Source organism: Pelobates fuscus, chromosome 3, assembly GCF_036172605.1.
Source record: "Pelobates fuscus isolate aPelFus1 chromosome 3, aPelFus1.pri, whole genome shotgun sequence".
NCBI classification, from domain to species: Eukaryota; Metazoa; Chordata; class Amphibia; order Anura; family Pelobatidae; genus Pelobates; species Pelobates fuscus.
Window position 1 is genome coordinate 255,799,325 of NC_086319.1, and position 20,722 is coordinate 255,820,046.

Consider the following 20,722-nt stretch of genomic DNA (forward strand, 5'->3'; position numbering starts at 1 on the left):
GGACAAAAGAGGAAAAACATGGCTCGTGCAGAGAACGTACATACAAGAGCATTTGAAACAATTAGGTTATTAGTATTACATCACGCTTGTTGCCTATGCCGGGAATTCGTATATTCCGTATACGTTTTAACTAGCTTAGACATCTAGATTGTGAGAGTACAAGTAAACAAAACATGTGAGAGCGCCCGAAGGCCAACAGCTGTAGCCTAGACCCCCCATGACATATAAGACTGCCCACTGTTACAGCAGGATATTAACTAAGTGATTAAACAATGCGACTCTATGTGATGAAAAATATTGAACACTAAGAAATTATTTGTGTACATTATAGACCTGTATACTTATCAGTGGCATGGTGTAGTGGGTTGGAATCAATGTAATCACTAGCCTTTAGTATTACACATATTAGAAGCAAGTTGCTTTTGGCACCGGACAAAGTCCCTTGTGGCTGCAGGTTTGTAATTGCATGGCCACAGGTCAGGTCGCCGTGTATCAGTGGGGATCATCCTACTCCTACTGTCGGTATTGGAACGGCACCGCCCGGAAAGTCTCTTGGGGTCCCTTCCTCTGCTGGCTGAGAGTGGGCTCTTTGCCGGTTTAGTCCATCGGGCCATGGCCCTGGAGCTTTGTGGTCTGCTCTACAAGCTGCACTGATGTCGCTATTGTGCTTCAGGGGGTAGTTCACCCTATAACCCCTCGTGATGGTTTGCGGCAGGTTCCACCTACTCGGTTTTTGGCCCTCCGGTTTATGCCAGGTTGGAGTGAGGGCTGCGTTCTTGCCGTGACGGCATCCGGCTTGGGTGTGAGCGGTGGTCGTCCTCGAGCAGGTTGTGGCTCGTACGTCAGCGGTTGTCGGTGCTGCTAAGCAGTAGTTGAGATGTGTCTGTTTGGTGGATCCGCTCAGCGAGGCGTGTGGGTAAGTGTGGGTGCTTGCAGGGCTTGTTCTCGTTTCCCACCATTTGGGTCGCCAGTCCGTTCTCCGTCTGCAGGCTGCTCTGGGGGCACGGTCTGAATAGCTGCACAAGCGGCGCCGGGTGGCAGGACGAATCCATGCCGCCATCCCCTTCACAATTAGCCGGAACGGCTGACCCTGGAGGCGGTGTTTTGCCCTTAAGATGGTGCAAAGCCGGTTAAAAGATTCAGGGGTTAGTGTGGGCGGTTTCATGGGGGTGCATTTTGGCGTGGGTCTCGCTCGAGCCGCCATCTTGCTTGGGCTCTTGCAGGCTTGGTTAGCCGTTGGTCTATCCGTGTGGTGAATTCGAGTGGTGGGGGTAATCGTCCCCAGCGAGGACCGGGATATCCCCCGCCGGTCCAAAGGGGGGGGCCGCGGGGCAGCATCCGCTTCTTGCTTACAGGTGGGGTCTGTGCAGGAGGATCGGCCGCCTCCCCCATGCCGCAGGCCCCATTTCTGTGTAGGCCGCATGGCCTGTTCAGGCTTTTGCTTTGCTTGTCGGTGCTTAAAAGGTGGCAAACTGTTCCATGTGTTGTGCTGCATCTCTCTATGGGCTCCGTGTGCTGCTTGCAGTATGTGGTTTTATAAAAACCTCGTTATTATGCCCGTTGGTGCAGGAGCTCTCAGAGAGCACGTCCGGCCATCTTGGCTGTCAGGCCCCGCCCCAGCAAAAACATTTTTGATATGTCAGCGGGGACTAACTGAAGGCCAGCTAGTAAGGTTTATCTGAGATTTAGCCCATTCTCATATAATCTGTTTTTGTTGCAATTACTATGGCTAGGCCTACTCTACATGAGTGACTTATTTCATGTATATTTATGTATTTTGAAGCTAAATGTCAAAAGGTGAAAATGATGTCTGTTAACACCAGTAAGCAATATCAATGTCTCTTCTTTTTACTCTCTTTTGCTTTTATATAGAGTTCCTTCGAGTTCGCTATCCAGATATTGCCACCAGGGAGAAGTTAGCCGCATACACCAAGCTTCCTGAAGTTACAATCCGAGTGTGTATTTTTTTTTTATTATTATTATTATTATTTAATTTAATGTTCTAATCAACATTATCTCATTATCAAATTTGGTTTCATCTAGAATACCAAGCTATGATTAAAGATACAGAGCCAAAGCATACAATTAGATTTGCAAGTGTTCATTTAAATGTAGCCAAAACAGAGATGGGGAAAATATTAGAAGTAGAAACATGGCAATATATACATATATTTACATCTGCAATTGAAATAGGATTGCTGCTTTGTTTAGTGATACTCCATATTGGAGCTGAGTGATTATATATATATATATATATTAAATTCTTTATTTTAGCAGTGCTGCTTATTTGACATGTCATAATACAAAAGTACAAACATTATGCCATTGTTGTACATATAGGTGGCAGTTGGGTGATGGTATCAATGCACTGTTTTTGTTTTTTTTAACAAGTAATAAACTACATGGAGATGCCTGAGGAGTCTGTTAGTTAGTGTCTGTGTGTGTCGGTGTTCAGGTTCTCAGCTTCTTGATTAGATATGCTTGAGTCTTGCATTGCGGGGCTGAGGTGTGTGTGTAGCATATCTGTGCTGTCCACGCCAGTCTACTTGCCCCAGTGTCTGGGGTCTGAGTGGCAAGGAGATGGTCAGTTAAGATGTGTCTCCCGGGTCTTGATGAGGGTGTGTATGAGTTAGAGTGTTCTGTGGGAGAGTGATATGGGTTGCCCCGTCTCGAGGGGGTGGGGGTGGGGAAGGAGAGTCCGCCGGTCGTTATGTGACTACCATCTGGGTCCCCTTCTATGTGTTACATGTGTAGGTAAGTCCGTCAGTCGCCAACGTTCAAACATTCCAAATTAAAACAGATTAAGGCAGAAGTGTATTTTGCTTAAGGAACTAGGAACATGGTGTCTATCCGCAATGAGCAGATCTCTTGCCAAGTTTTGACTTGTGCCCGTTTTTGGTGGAATCAAGTCCCTGAGCCCTCAGCTAGTGGTGTAAACGGGGTTACGGAATCTGGATTCCAGGTGCCTGTGGGAGCCGCTGTGGACGGGCTTGCGGCCCTATTTGTCAGTCCGAGCGAGGTGAGGAAGGCAGACGCCCCTTCTTCCGAGGCGAGTGTATGTGTGACTCCTTTATGCTGAGCTGTCAGGGTCCCGGCTGGTCCCCAGCGGTATGTTATCCCAGCCGCTCGGAGTTTGAGTGTGGTCGGTCTCAGGGTTCTACGCCACTGGAGGGTAGCTTGGGTGAGATCCTGAAAGAAAGTTAGTGAGGCGTCTTTGAATGTGAGCGGTGTTTTGCATCTGGCTGCTGCCATGATCTGAGTTTGGTCGTGGTGTGTCAGGCATCGCAGGATGATGTCTCTGCTCATGTTGGGAGAGGATTTGGGTGGCCCTGCCACTCTATTGGCTTCATCGATGGTTATCTTCTTTTCGGTGGTGTGTGGTAACAGTGTGCCCAGTAGTCTCCAGAGGTAATGTGGCAGCTCCTCGGTGGGTATATTGGCTGGTATGCCGCGTATTTTTACATTATTCCAGCGCTGCCTGTCCTCCATGGATGTCATTTGGAGTGACAGGGCCATCTGGGCATTGTGTATTTGTTGGATGGTGTCTTGCATGGCGGCCATGTCTGTCTGTACCACCTTAATATTTGTTTACGTGGTTTGTACTCGGTTTGTAACCGCTTGGATCTCTGTCTTGAGGTGGTTTAGGTTGGCTGTCCAGACTCTTTGTATGTCTGTTACTAGTGTCCTTAGGTCGCTTTTTGTGGTTGGAGCTGCGCCGTTGTCGGGCTCCATGTCTTGATTTGTATGTATTGGTAGGGGTTCCTGTTGGTCTCTTATCGGGTCCTCCCTTTCGTGGGGCGCTGCAGCCTTGTCTGCGTTGTCCGCAGGGCTTGTCCTGGTTTGCGTTGGTCGTTGTAGCATGGTGCCTATATCCCTGCCTTCGGGGGCTGTGTGAGGATTCTGGGATCTGCGGCCCATGTTTGGCTCCCGTTCTGGCAGGGTGGACGAGTCTGTGGTTAGTCCGTGGAGTAAGGCTTCCAGTCCAAGGTGTGGTGGCGGGAGGTAGGCCTTGGTCTTGCGGCGCTGCCTAGACTGTTTTGCCGGATGAAAAAAAGGCATCTAGTGCTGCAGCCTGGTATGTAGAGTCCGGGTACCATGTTTGGCAGGGTTTTTTTTCCCTTATTTTGGCGACTGGTTGTGGGGAGCTGTTGAAGATGGCGACCGATCAGGTTGCTTGCTACGTCACATTTGAAGTTCTGTAGGTTGGGAGGATCAGAGAGATGAATAATAAAAGAAACACATAATATAACCAAATGTAAACTGTCATGAACTTACCTTACTCCAAGTCTGCTTGCGACTTGGTTCTGGTGGTGTAAGGGTTAAAATTCATTACTTGTCTATACTAGACTGGAAATTATGATAAAAATCTCCCTAAACACCACCCACTCTTAATTATAATAATATAAATATTACTGTAGTATAATGCTGAAACTACCAAGACAATTTATAAACTGGGTACCTTGGTCCCCCAAGTAAATTGGAAAAAATAAAATTTAGCACAATATCTATGCTACCTTAAAATACTAATAAATGGTTTCTTCAGGTAAGATGAGTCTTTACCAGACAAAGATAAAACTATTTTATAATGAACAAACTATAGTCACAGTGCATATAAAAAATAGGTGACAAACAAATTATTTACACCAGCAACAATTAAAAGTAAAAAGGACAGGGGACGGGGCCTGGTGGTTGACCTGGACGGATGCATGTTAGATGGGCTCTGTGTCCTTAATAGACAAACCAATGATTCCAGGGGACCCTGGGTTCAGGAAAAGCAATGGGCAGAAACTTAACAGCTATGTGACGCAAATCAGGGGGTCAATATCAGCGATCTATTCCGCCAAGCACATGGTGTATACGGGCCCAAGATGGCTGCCAATCTCGAACAGTACTCAGACTCCTGAGAGCACTAGCGGATTGCTCCCTCCGACCTTGACGCAGACTAAACCCAAAACAGGTGAAACAAGACCCGTGACAGATGCAACGTTAAAAACCCTGCTAGGGGATCTACAGAAGACACTTCAAGCGGATGTAGCCCAGCTACACACCGACCTCTCAGGCCTTGGTGGTCGCATACTGGCGGTGGAGGCCTCCTTAGACAAAAACGCACAATCACTCACAGAGCACCAACGTGAAATAAAGTAGCTTAAGGCACAGCATGCCAAACACGAGCAGCGCTTTGCAATGATTGAGGACCACTGATGCCGTAACAATTTGAAGGTCAGAGGACATCCCCTATGCGGAACTCCCACACCTCATGCAGAGACTAATGGGAATGCTGTTAGCACCTAAGCAGGCCAGAAATATTACCTTGGATTCAGTCTTCAGAGTCCCAAAGCTTTGGAGTGCACCAGTGACAGCTCCCAGGGATCTGGTGATGCGGTTCCGCAACTCAGTGGCTATCCTCACAGCTCTCAAGGGGACTACCTCTCTCGATTTTGAGAACATGACCCTGTCCTTTTAAGCAGACCTCTCAGGTGACACTCTCCAATGGAGGCGGTCTCTACGGCCCTTCACGGCACTGCTTAAACAGCACAATATTTGTTACCAGTGGCACTCACTACGAGCTCTACAAATCCTGCAAGGTGACACCGTGCACTCTATCTCCAACCTACAGGAAGCTGAAGCTTTATGTCGAACACTTAACCATTTCCAGGCCTGCCAGAGAAAGTTAGGACCCAGAGAAAGTTACGCCGTTTGTCCCAAGGGGAGCATCGGCGAATAAATCTGCGGACAATCTAACCTGAACCACAGAACTCTCCTTTCACTACCAAATTCCTAGCTAAAAGGAACTCATGCTACTCTTTTTGTTTGTATTTATCATATTTATTCAAGAAGTTTCAACAGATACATAAAATCACGTGTGTTTATACCATATATCCTCATCGCTCCAAGTGCAACATGCTTATAACAATAAATAATAATGTCATATACTAATATATTCATACAATATAAGTGATAATATCTATCGAAGTATTTAGAATATTTAAATTATATATAAACATTAAACATTAAAAAAAAAAAAAAAGAGAAAAGGGGGGGGGGGGGGGAAGAGGCCCGTGGAGAGAGGAAAGAACAATCTGAAGAAATGATTAAGTCATACTTGAATATTTGGAAGTCCAAAGGGACCAAACCTTTTCATTTTTCCTAGGTTGCGAGTTAAAAACATAACTCGTCTCCATTTTATGCTGAGATTCAATTTGAGCCATAATTTCTATCCATTCTGGAGGTATAGGGGATTTCCAACATCTAGCAATGTTGATTTTGACTGCAGAGAAAACATGGGTCAAAAGTCTACTTAGATTGTTATCCTGTGTAGGGAGGCCGATATTAAATAAAAACATTTGTGGGCTAATCTCATTTATATCATGGTGTAAGGATTTTACTAGGTCAAGCAACTGTGTTTTCAAGTTGTCAAGTTGTTTAGTCTCGGGCATTCCCACCATATATGATATATTGTACCATCTTCCAATCCACATCTCCAGCAAGTAGGATCGAATAGGATCGATCTTGTGCATTCTAGTTGGAACAAAGTACCATCTGTATATTAGTTTAAGGTGATTTTCCAATAGTGTTACATTATGGATAGATTGTTTTACTAGTTGAGTACCTCTAGTCCATTCTACAAAAGGTATGGATTTACCAATATCAATTTCCCATTTATTAAAGGAGGAGATTTGAGGATCCTGGTCTATTAGATCGAATAGTTTAGAAAATCTAGCAATGCTCCCTTTTTTTGGCTATTAGCAATTTGGAAGGTTATATAGTGTTCTTTACAAATTAATTTGGACATTAAGAAATTCTTTAGTCTTAGATATTTAAATATGTCACTTGTGGGTATGTTATATTTTGCTTGTAATTGATTAAATGTGGGCAATCTATAACCTTCACATAAATCTGAGATCTTACTTATCCCTAATTGGAGCCAGGATTTGATATCTAAATCTATCATTGCATAACGTAAAACTTCTATTGGGGTATCATAAAATATTCTATCTTTCAAATTGAGTTTCTTCATAAGTATTTTAGAAGTTATAACCATGTTGTTTAGAATATTATTGGAAAAAAGATTTTTCTCCAGTGCAGCTAGGTCTAATATGCCTATCCACACCAAAATAGATAATTTATGTTTAGGACTGCTTTCTTGTTCTATACTAAGCCATGGTGAGATATCCTGATCCATATTTATCCACATTAGTAACTGGGATGCTTTAAAGGCTTCATAAGTCCTATATACATCCGGAAAAGCTATCCCTCCTTTCGGATAACTTCTACGCACTATTTCAAACGCAATCCTAGGGGGTTTATTGGCCCATATGTAGTTGGAGAATAGATTTTGAAACAGGTTAAGCATTTCCAGCTTAATTCTGAATGGAATTGCCCTAAAGAGGTATAAGAGTTTTGGTATCAAAAATGCTTTAACCATATTTATTCTACCAATCCAAGAGGGTTCTAGTCGTTTCCATTTGATAATTTGATGTTGTAGGTTTCTGAATAAGTTTTCATAGTTCGATTGAATTACACTGGCGGTGTCAAAAGAGATCTTTATCCCCAAGTATTCAATCTCATCTTTAGCCCAGACAAAGTGAAACTGCTTAGCTATTATTTCCTTTTCAAAATCACTTAACATATATAGGATAGGATAGGATCTGGGTTTTTTTCATATTGATTTTATAATTAGAAAAGGAACTATATATAGCTATATCAATTAATAAGTGTGTAATTGATACCCGGGGATTAACTAAAGTAAGAATAATATCGTCCGCAAACAAGGTTATATTAACTTCGCTGTCTCGCATTTCCACTCCTTTTATATTGATGTTTTGCCTAATCAAGACAGCTAATGGTTCTATTGACAATATGTATACAGGGAGTGCAGAATTATTAGGCAAGTTGTATTTTTGAGGATTAATTTTATTATTGAACAACAACCATGTTCTCAATGAACCCAAAAAACTCATTAATATCAAAGCTGAATATTTTTGGAAGTAGTTTTTAGTTTGTTTTTAGTTATAGCTATTTTAGGGGGATATCTGTGTGTGCAGGTGACTATTACTGTGCATAATTATTAGGCAACTTAACAAAAAACAAATATATACCCATTTCAATTATTTTTTTTTACCAGTGAAACCAATATAACATCTCAACATTCACAAATATACATTTCTGACATTCAAAAACATAGCAAAAACAAATCAGTGACCAATATAGCCACCTTTCTTTGCAAGGACACTCAAAAGCCTGCCATCCATGGATTCTGTCAGTGTTTTGATCTGTTCACCATCAACATTGCGTGCAGCAGCAACCACAGCCTCCCAGACACTGTTCAGAGAGGTGTACTGTTTTCCCTCCTTGTAAATCTCACATTTGATGATGGACCACAGGTTCTCAATGGGGTTCAGATCAGGTGAACAAGGAGGCCATGTCATTAGATTTTCTTCTTTTATACCCTTTCTTGCCAGCCACGCTGTGGAGTACTTGGACGCGTGTGATGGAGCATTGTCCTGCATGAAAATCATGTTTTTCTTGAAGGATGCAGACTTCTTCCTGTACCACTGCTTGAAGAAGGTGTCTTCCAGAAACTGGGAGTTGAGCTTGACTCCATCCTCAACCCGAAAAGGCCCCACAAGCTCATCTTTGATGATACCAGCCCAAACCAGTACTCCACCTCCACCTTGCTGGCGTCTGAGTCAGACTGGAGCTCTCTGCCCTTTACCAATCCATCCATCTGGCCCATCAAGACTCACTCTCATTTCATCAGTCCATAAAACCTTAGAAAAATCAGTCTTGAGATATTTCTTGGCCCAGTCTTGACGTTTCAGCTTGTGTGTCTTGTTCAGTGGTGGTCGTCTTTCAGCCTTTCTTACCTTGGCCATGTCTCTGAGTATTGCACACCTTGTGCTTTCGGGCACTCCAGTGATGTTTCAGCTCTGAAATATGGCCAAACTGGTGGCAAGTGGCATCTTGGCAGCTGCACGCTTGACTTTTCTCAGTTCATGGGCAGTTATTTTGCACCTTAGTTTCTCCACACACTTCTTGCGACCCTGTTGACTATTTTGAATGAAACGCTTGATTGTTCGATGATCACGCTTCAGAAGCTTTGCAATTTTAAGAGTGCTGCATCCCTCTGCAAGATATCTCACTATTTTTGACTTTTCTGAGCCTGTCAAGTCCTTCTTTTGACCCATTTTGCCAAAAGAAAGGAAGTTGCCTAATAATTATGCACACCCGATATAGGGTGTTGATGTCATTAGACCACACCCCTTCTCATTACAGAGATGCACATCACCTAATATGCTTAATTGGTAGTAGGCTTTCGAGCCTATACAGCTTGGAGTAAGACAACATGCATAAAGAGGATGATGTGGTCAAAATACTCATTTGCCTAATAATTCTGCACGCAGTGTAATAGCGGTGCCAAAGGACAGCCTTGCCTAGTACCATTATTAATTTCAAAGATCTCTGAATCGAAGAATGGGTTACTGATTTTTTCCGAGGCATTCTTGTATAGTGTCATAGTCTTACTCCTAAATTGGCCCACGATGCCGAACCGGCCCATGACAGAGTCAAGGAATCTCCAATTGACCCTGTCAAAGGCCTCGGCATCGAGGGCCATAATGACCGAACCCAATCCACTTTCATTCATTCTATGAATTAAGTTAAAGATCCTACGGGTATTGTCAGTAGCACTTCTTTCCTTTACAAAGCCCGACTGGTCTACTCTAATTACATCATTTATAGTATCTTTAAGATGTTTGGACAATATACTGGAAAAGATTTTTATATCCGTATTGATCAATGAGATCGGTCTATAATTAGTAATTTGAGTAGGATCTTTGTCGGGCTTTGGGATAGGTATTATTGAAGCTATCATCATTTCTTTTGGAAAGGGAGATTCTGAAGATACCTTTGTAAACATTTCCATTAAAATAGGAGAAATAGGGGGCGTGGCTAACCGCCGAGCAAGATGGACGCTTGAATCTCTGCTCCGGCACGAGGGCTCCACTAAATCGCGATAATCATTGAGCTGAAACCTATATTTTGAAGAAAAACCTGATGGCCTCATCTAAAGCGAGGAAAGCTGCACTCAAAGCAGAAAAATTAAACTTTTTCGGCCACAAAACCTCCTATACAGCAGAGAGCATGCGGACGGCGGAACACGAGGGCGCGGAGGAGGCTACTCCCAGCCCGGCGCCGACAGGGCCGGAGACCACCAAGCCTATGGACTATCTAACCCAAAGCAAGTTCGAGCAAGCAATGGAAGTGATGGCAACGAGACTGATTTCCACATGGCAAACAACGGCGGACCAGATAAAGAGGGAGGTGAGGGACCTCACGACCAGAACCTCAGCAGTTGAAACAAAATGTCAGGAGCTAGCCTCCACACAATCCGCAACATCGCAGCACCTACAGGCGCTAAGCTGCAAAGTGGAAGCTATAGAAATGCGCATGGCGGACCACGAAGATAGAGCTCGAAGAAACAACCTACGACTCCGAGGGGTACCCGAATCAGTCCTCCCAGACGACTTACAAGCACATGCACGAGGCCTCATGAAGGCCTATGCCCCGGACATACCTGCGGACATGCTCTTGATAGACAGGATCCACAGGGTGGCGAAACCTAAAAACCTACCTGACTCAATCCCACGCGACGTCCTCCTAAGAGCTCACTATTACCACATCAAGGAACTGGTCCTTCGCTCATACCGTAGTAGGGATGCCCCGCACGAGGACTTCCCATCGGTGCGCCTCATGGCGGACATTTCATCAGCTACTCTACGCCGGAGAAAGGACTACACCCAGATTACCACTACACTCCGTAACAAAGGCATACGCTACAGGTGGGGCTTTCCCACGAAGCTGATTCTATCGAGGCAAGGGAAAACGTTTGTCATAACATCCCCAGAGGAAGGTCAGCAATTCCTGGACAAGTGGGGCCTACTAGGGGAGCCCCCTGAAGAGGATCCTCCAACCGACCGCAGATCATACCGACCAACGAGCATGAACTGACTTAACTCCCTAGGAGCGCTAATGGCGCTTACCGCAAGTATCATTGACTAACCACATATGTTCCTTTGCAAACAGGTTGCTATTTAACTGTATATGCATACTGTCTATATGCCACATATACTGCATGTTCTCCTTATCAATGTATAATTACCGCCTCCCTAGCGCCCCTGCGTACATCTGCAAACCATCAGATTCTCCTACGTTGGGAATAATGCCGCAGGGGGGCCAGCCACACAACATACCTGCGATAAACTGTACTGTCAACCCTAGCATTCTCTGTAGACTCGAGGTGATAATACTGCAAAATACCATCATACGTAGGATAGTGGAGGTATGTAACAAGAGCAAAGCCAGGCCTGAAATCAGGGACAGACATGTATCGGATATCTGTTTACTGTGCAACACACCCTATCAGTACTAAGGCACCCGGCTTATTAATAATGTTAGCAAGAGTCAGGGGCTCAGCAACAGATCCCATGCGGGGTATACCCAGGTACCGATCACTCCATCCCACGGATAGGCACAACTCTATCCCCAAGTACAACGCTAAACCCCTGAGCTAGGGAAGACCAAAACCCCTTAAGACCTCTGCACCCTATGATGACAGGGGACGCCCGCAGGTCAGCAGACTTTCACTATGATTGAGGAAGCTAGGTATAACTAATACATCAAAAGGAATAGGACATGCAACAATCAATTAACCTATAAAGTTGAAAGTCATAATACCGATTACTTGCCTCTTCGCAAAGTTATTTACTGTTATAAGCTAATATTGTTATGTTACATTATCAGGTTACTTTACATTTTCGTTATTTCACCACTTATTACATATGGTTTCAGCTCTGCATCAAAACACAACTTGGAGCCCGATAGCCACGTATTTGGAAGCTCTAGCTCCACAACCCCACGGCGCGACTAGCGTGCCAGACCATACGGTCTCAGTACATAGTACCCAGGTTACTACAACTCCCCAACCCGCCCACACCACTACCTATACCCCCTCTCCACCACAGTCACCTGAAGGAGCCAGTCAACATTACTGAACACACAGACAAATCACTTACACGCCACAACAGCACCATCGAACATGATCATTTACTCACATAACACCAAAGGCCTTAACACGCCACATAAACGGCGTATGCTACTTGAAGATATAAAGAGAATCAAAGCGGATGTGGTTTGCGTCCAAGAAACGCACTTCGTAACAAACAGGGTCCCTAACTTCGCCTGCAGAGAATACCCTACACAATACCATGCAACTCATACCTCTAAATCCAGAGGGGTCTCTATACTGTTCCACAACTCTCTAACTGTAGAAACTCTACGAATCAAAAAGGACACTCAAGGAAGATACCTTATCTTACACTGTAGAATCAATAACCACCCATACGTCCTAGCATGTCTATATAGCCCCAATGACCACCAACGCAACTTTCTTCACAAGGTCCTCAATAAACTACCAAATGACACAAACGACCCCAAAATCCTATGTGGGGACTACAACCATACGATGGATACCCGCTTAGACTCGACAACCCCAAGCACCTCGGACAAACACCTTAAATCAGGCCCGAACAATAGGGCATTTGCAAAACTCATCCACGAAAACAGTCTGTACGACGTCTGGAGAACGAAACACCCCTCAGACAGAAATTACACATTCTTCTCACAAGTGCACAAGACGTACTCAAGAATAGATCATATACTAACCTCTGGCAATATGCTTCCCCGTATAGAAGATTGTTCTATAGGTAACATAGTGTGGTCCGATCATGCACCACTGACAATGACACTAAACACCAATTTCCTACACCGGGGAAAACCACCATGGCGCCTCAACGAATCCCTTCTCCTTGACAAAGACTTCACGGCATCAATGGCGTCGGAATTGGAAAACTTCTTCGAGACCAATGACAATTTGGAGGCCTCAATATTCTCAATCTGGCAGGCCCACAAATCAGTCATAAGGGGCCACCTCATTAGTCGAGCATCATACCTAAAACGTAAACGTGAAAAGGAACACTTGGAACTCTTAAGAAAACTGAGAGACATTACTTCTGCACACATGCTGAACCCTACGGAGGCTCAAGCAAAAGACATAGCAGACATTACCAATCAAATTAACACACTGACATTCCAAAAAACGTCACACACCCTAGCAAAACTAAAAATGAGAACGTACACCCAAGGCAACAGAGCAGGAAAGCTTTTAGCCAACCTACTTAAGAAACAACAGACTAATTCTAAAATACCACATCTAATCACAGCTGCAGGTGACAAAATACATAACCCACAAGACATTAACGACTGTATGGCAGATTACTACCACTCCCTTTACAACCTCAAACTAGACCCCAACCTACACCAACCGACTCCTAAGGAAATAGATGACTTCCTCAAAACGGTAGAACTCCCGACACTCTCCACCACCCAAAGGGATGACTTACAACACCAGATCACTATACAAGAAATCACAGACACTATCGCCTCACTCCCACCAGGGAAATCCCCGGGCCCAGATGGAATGACCAATGTTTACTACAAAACATTCGCACCAATCTTAGCACCCTACCTGCAAAAGGTATACCACCACGCCATACAAATAGGACAACTACCACAAGAGATGCTGATGGCCCATGTCGCCACCCTTCCCAAACCAGGGAAACCCCCGAACAGAAGCCAAAACCTACGCCCTATTTCCCTACTAAACACAGACATTAAAATCATAGCAAAAATCTTCTCCAACAGGCTAGCACAAATTATACCCTCCCTAATTCAGGAGGACCAGGTGGGGTTTGTCGGGGGCAGACAGGGAACAGACGGCACTAGGAAAACCCTAGATTTACTCTATGCGATACAAGAAAGCAAGAACCCCAGTGTCCTATTGTCCCTAGATGCCGAGAAAGCCTTTGATAGACTCCATTGGCCCTTCCTGAAAGCGGTACTTCAAAAATTCGAATTCCCACCACAGTTCCTATCCACCATTCAAGCGCTATACTCTATACCAACGGCTAAGGTGGTCAATGGTGGCTTTGCCTCAAAACCGTTCACTATCTCCAACGGCTCTAGACAGGGTTGCCCACTCTCCCCACTACTGTACATATTGGCACTTGAACCCCTTACACAACTAATAAGAAGCAACCCGAATATACATGGGATAAAATCCAAAGGTCAAGAATACAAATTGTCACTCTTTGCGGATGATATCCTGCTCACGATAGAGCAGCCGCATATATCTTTACCCAATTTTCACGACATCTTATCCCGCTTCAGTGCATGCTCCTACTACAAGCTAAATGTCACCAAGACCCTAGCTCTAGGCATTAATATCCCAAAACAAGCCCTGACGGCTCTCCAAGAGAACTTTAAATACGATTGGAGACATGACCATATTAAATTCCTTGGAATCTACTTTACCCCATCAACCAACAAACTATTCAAAGCGAACTATACAAAACTACACAAAGAAATTAAAGCCCTGCTACACAGTTGGAAGGGGAAATATGTATCATGGACCGGCAGGATAGCCTCGGTAAAAATGGTGATCATGCCAAAAATACAATACTTATTCCGCTCACTCCCACTCAAGCTCACCAAAGCCTACTTGACGGACCTGCAACGTAGTATAAACAGGTTCATATGGGACTACAAGAAGCCAAGAGTGGCTAAGACCACGTTGTACAAGCCCCATGATCAGGGAGGAATGGGTCTACCGGACATAGAGAAATACTACAGAGCAGCCAACATAACTCCAATCATTGCAGCATCACATCGACAAAACCCTTTGACTTGGGAAGAACTGGAGAAACACCATGCCAAGGGGATCTCCCTCCCAGCGTTAGCATGGACACCGAACAGCCACAGACCCAAACCATCAGAACTGTTACCTACCACCACGCTAACTCTCTCAATGTGGGATGACTACCGCCGAACACAAGGAATAACAATACCCTTTTCATCAGCAACCCCGATTGAAACAATACGCCAACTTATTCCGGATTTTAATCACAAACTCTGGCAGAGACATGGCGTACATACACTATCACAAATACTACAAGGAAACCACCTCAAACCCTTCTCGGTTCTATGTGACGAATACAAGCTCACCAACACAGCAACCTTCTCCTATATCCAACTGCAATCATGGATTAATCTCAACAGACCACAACAGACTACAACCAAACCGGACCCACAGTGGGCTAAATTAATACAAATATGCACCAAAGCTAAACCGGCAACGAAACTCATCTCGCAGATCTATGCCTCTGCAAACTCCGAAACTATGACAACAACGACCTCCTTCCAGAGAGCATGGGAAAAGGACATTGGCCAAAAACTCACACAAGATCAATGGCGAACTATATTTCAAGCCAATAAAAAACTCACCCTCTGCACAACACACATAGAACTCTCACGCAAAATACTATATAGATGGTACCTAGTCCCAACAACACTCAAACACAGCTACCCGAAAGCAACAGATACATGCTGGCGATGTCAAAAAGACCGAGGTACCTTACTGCACATATGGTGGCAATGCCCGTCACTGTTACAATACTGGACACAAGTCATAGAACTGATATTGAGCTGCACCAGACTACGTATCTCCCCCACACCAGAAACACTCCTGCTCTTACTACTACCTCCAACACAGCATATACACACTAAATATCTATTATACCACATCTGTATAGCGGCCCTTGCCACCATTAGCAAAAACTGGAAACAACCTAAAGCCCCAACGATCACTCAATGCATCACAGCTATAGAAACATCCAAGAAGTATGAAATGATGGCACGGAAATCCAGCAGGACGTACCCCTACTGGATTGAAGCATGGAATCTTTGGGACCGAAACAAGCCACCGAGACCACACTGAAACGCTGATAACGAACCCTCCGCAAAATGATAAGTCTCCGCGAATGGAGGCAACCTAGAAACGCACATGCTGGCTCACATACACACACATACACACACACACACACACCACACACATGCACCGCATATACTTAGCACCTACACTGAGACCGTACATGATGATGACACAACAAATTCTGCATTCACACAACCACCGACCCCACACGCTTCATACACCCACCCCCCTCATAACCCGACCCTATGAACCCCAGTATGTCCACCACCAACAATGAGGACTGCCCTATACCCACTATCCACAACAACCCGACCCACAAAAGAAGTCACAACACACAGAAGCACAAGACGGTTTACTTTAAAATGGTATACACCTGGGCAGGAACTCCTCTCAATGGGAAATGTTGAATATGGATATGGGCATAATCCCCTTGTCTCCCTCTTGCCTTCTGTACCCTCCTACCCATAAGCATGATATTATTGACGTACTGTGCATGAATATAAGCTAAACCCTTCCCTTCTTGCCTTCTGTATCCCTTACCCTTGACTACAAAATAAAAATAAAAATTGTCAAATTCAAAAAAAAAAAAATAGGAGAAATAGAGTTAAGGAAGGTTTTATAGAATATTGCCGAATATCCATCAGGACCAGGCGCTTTATTAGGTTTTAAACTGTTGATTGCCTCCGTAATCTCCGTTAATAGAATTGGAGCGTTAAGTCTTTCTAGATTAGAAGATTTTATTCTAGGGAGTTTAAGACTACTTAGGAATCTATCAATTTCTAGATCGGTAGCTTTAACTTCATCCAGATTATATAGGGAACTATAGTGGTCCACAAATGCCTTAGCAATATTGTTTGGTAGAATTAAGTGGGAGTCTCCTGAAATTATTTTTTTTTTTATAGATTTATCTTTATTATAGTTTTTAAGTTTATTTGAGAGGTCTCTATTTATTTTATAAAAAAACAATTTGTGCTGGCACTCAATTAAGTGTTAGGTGCCGGTATTCGAGGTATAACCCTACTAAAAAACCTCCTAATCAATATCATAAACAAATATGAATACCGCACTCAATCAATAGCATAAATAATTGTTAAACCTATGCTTAATTTCATAGTATTTATTGTAAAGCTTATAGGTATAATTCATAAAGATAATGGTATTTCATCAAATTGGCACATAATTCATCTTATATACACAAACTATGTACAAATATCTATCTAGACACAGTATCTTCCTATGTGCAATGAATAGTTCAAAAAAGTGAAAAAAATGGAAAAAAATTGGAAAAAGAAAAAGAAAAGAGTCAAAAAAGATAAAGAAAAAATGAAAAAAAGGCAAAAAAGAAAAGAATAAAAAATGAAAAAAATGCAAAAATGAAAAAATGAAAAAATAATGAAAAAATGAGAAAACTGCAAAAAATGAAAGAGATGAAAAAATTATCAAATATTAAAGTCCTAATAAGTGGCAGTCCAGTATATAGTGCACTATATGTTTGCCCACTATCTGTGGGTTGATCTCACCAATGTCGTCTATTTCTTTATGCTGTATCCTGTAGGAAGGTGCTGTAGTCTGTGAGAGATGGTCTGAATGGAAGGGATGGAACGATTTCCTGATGGTAGAAAAAGTGATCACCACTCTGTCTCTGCTGGTGGCTGATCAGATCTGTTGTAGTCAATGAAGTCAATCGGCAGTATAAGGCTCCTTTGGAGGTGGACTGAAGTTAATAGAAGGGCTTTCCTTGTGAGCTTTCCTTGTGAATGGGCTTTCTTTATGCTGTATCCTGTAGGAAGGTGCTGTAGTCTGTGAGAGATGGTCTGAATGAAAGGGATGGAACGATTTCCTGATGGTAGAAAAAGTGATCACCACTCTGTCTCTGCTGGTGGCTGATCAGATCTGTTGTAGTCAATGAAGTCAATCGGCAGTATAAGGCTCCTTTGGAGGTGGACTGAAGTTAATAGAAGGGCTTTCCTTGTGAGCTTTCCTTGTGAATGGGCTTTCTTTATGCTGTATCCTGTAGGAAGGTGCTGTAGTCTGTGAGAGATGGTCTGAATGGAAGGGATGGAACGATTTCCTGATGGTAGAAAAAGTGATCACCACTCTGTCTCTGCTGGTGGCTGATCAGATCTGTTGTAGTCAATGAAGTCAATCGGCAGTATAAGGCTCCTTTGGAGGTGGACTGAAGTTAATAGAAGGGCTTTCCTTGTGAGCTTTCCTTGTGAATGGGCTGCGCGCTCGGGACATATGCGTCCCTTCGGTGGCCCCAGTGTCCGTGCACGGACACTGGGGCCACCGAAGGGACGCATATGTCCCGAGCGCGCAGCCCATTCACAAGGAAAGCTCACAAGGAAAGCCCTTCTATTAACTTCAGTCCACCTCCAAAGGAGCCTTATACTGCCGATTGACTTCATTGACTACAACAGATCTGATCAGCCACCAGCAGAGACAGAGTGGTGATCACTTTTTCTACCATCAGGAAATCGTTCCATCCCTTCCATTCAGACCATCTCTCACAGACTACAGCACCTTCCTACAGGATACAGCATAAAGAAAGCCCATTCACAAGGAAAGCTCACAAGGAAAGCCCTTCTATTAACTTCAGTCCACCTCCAAAGGAGCCTTATACTGCCGATTGACTTCATTGACTACAACAGATCTGATCAGCCACCAGCAGAGACAGAGTGGTGATCACTTTTTCTACCATCAGGAAATCGTTCCATCCCTTCCATTCAGACCATCTCTCACAGACTACAGCACCTTCCTACAGGATACAGCATAAAGAAATAGACGACATTGGTGAGTACAACCCACAGATAGTGGGCAAACATATAGTGCACTATATACTGGACTGCCACTTATTAGGACTTTAATATTTGATAATTTTTTCATCTCTTTCATTTTTTGCAGTTTTCTCATTTTTTCATTATTTTTTCATTTTTTCATTTTTGCATTTTTTTCATTTTTTATTCTTTTCTTTTTTGCCTTTTTTTCATTTTTTCTTTATCTTTTTTGACTCTTTTCTTTTTCTTTTTCCAATTTTTTTCCATTTTTTTCACTTTTTTGAACTATTCATTGCACATAGGAAGATACTGTGTCTAGATAGATATTTGTACATAGTTTGTGTATATAAGATGAATTATGTGTCTATTTATTTTATTACTGTTATGATACCATCTTTGTTTAAGAAGCGTAAGGTTCTTATTTACGATATCATAGAATTTTTCTTTAATGGATAATTTCAATTTGATTATTTCTTCAGTTAGTTCTTTAGTTGTTACTTGGAACTCATGCTACTCTTGTTACTCTCATTACTTGCGGTTCGAAGTTAGTTAGAATTTTTGCTCGTAATCATTACCTTTATTTTATATAACAAATTCAACACATGATATATACCACAGCTGTCACCACCTTTTATATGCCCTAGGGGTTCCTACACCTCTCCCCCGCCCCCCTACCTCCTAATGCGGGGAAAAATTACATAGAACAACATAAGGAGGTTCGAGAGGTGTATCTTTGTTTCTTACAGAGCCTATTGCCCAGAGATCACACGTCTGTCCACACTGCTTTACAGCAGGACAATGGGCTCCTTCTCTCTCATATGAAGCCCTAACACTGTTTAAATAGTAGTTTAAAATAGCATGTTAAACTTAGCTCAGATAAACTAACATACTGTACCTACTGGCCTAGTGTCACCCACGAGTATTTGTAACTTAGGCAGACCCGAATGCACTCACTAAACGATACCACCGGTATCTAACTAGCCCCTAACAAGGCCAAGGTTCGAGGAGATACACCCGAAATGACATGTAGCAATTTAATCTAAAAGCCCTCATCTACTGAGCTAGATACATCAGGATACACCATGCCAATGTATGTTTTGTTATTTCAAATATCCTTCATGCAAAACGCCTGGATGTCTTATCACACTTGAGAGATGAGTACAAATATAGAATTAAAAAAAAAAAAATAAACAGGACAAATTCCCAGCAAACTTTACTCACATAGATGGTAAAGTAACAATATTTTCTGCCCTGGGTTCTCCTGTAAGGATAGTTGGTGACTTACTCAAATTAGATCTTTGGCCGCTAGTAAACACACTAAATATTTGCCCTTCACTTCACTTAGATTTATAAGTCCTGTATTCATCTCAAGTTTCACACCAACATCAATCCAATTAGAAACTTTTGATGTTATTTTCTATTTTGTGCTCGGCACAGAAATAATGATTGCATCTATGAATGTGTTGCAATTTTCCCATTCATACACATGTCACACTATCTCCTTATGACCTAATAAAGCAGGCTTCACAATTCCATCCACAACTTAAGCTGCACTAGCCATGTTCATACTCTCTTTGTAGGTTGTGCTCTAAATATGCACAAAAGGAGGCAGGTTTAGTCATCTGTGGGTTATTAATGTTTATTTTGGATATGAGACTGGAGCACAATGGTTCTTTGAATGCAAATGGTCATTAACATATTGAAAGAACCCACTATCTAAGGATATATATTGTGGCAAGGTCAGAGAGGCTTTCTATGTGAGTAATAGATTGGAGCGATCTCTATTCCCAGCATGATTGGGTTAATTGGGGGGAGTCACCCCTTGAATGTTATCAACCAGGTGAATGTAATTAACCAGCCCTAGGGTTTTAAAAGGTTAGCCTCTGAAGACATCAGAGAGTCTAACAGCTGGGAGAGAGGAGGTAGTTAAGCCCGATACTCTGAGAAAAAGGTACTGTGTGAAACCTGCTAAAAGTGCTGTATTTAATTTTGTTTAAAACTGGGAACTAGATTAGCTGGCCAGTTGGATAGTTAGTAATACTGTTGTTTAGTAAGTCTC

The 20,722-nt window shown here is 43.0% G+C and overlaps 1 protein-coding gene across 1 annotated transcript in view; it reads left to right on the forward strand.

Moving 5' to 3' along the window:
• The window catches only part of PAX4 (paired box 4), a 111,003-nt gene that overhangs the window by 58,935 nt on the left and 31,346 nt on the right, over nucleotides 1-20,722 (forward strand). The window contains exon 6 of the mRNA XM_063446240.1: nucleotides 1,873-1,955. Within this exon, the coding sequence (XP_063302310.1) occupies nucleotides 1,873-1,955 (83 nt within the window). The remainder of the gene's footprint in view (nucleotides 1-1,872; nucleotides 1,956-20,722) is intronic.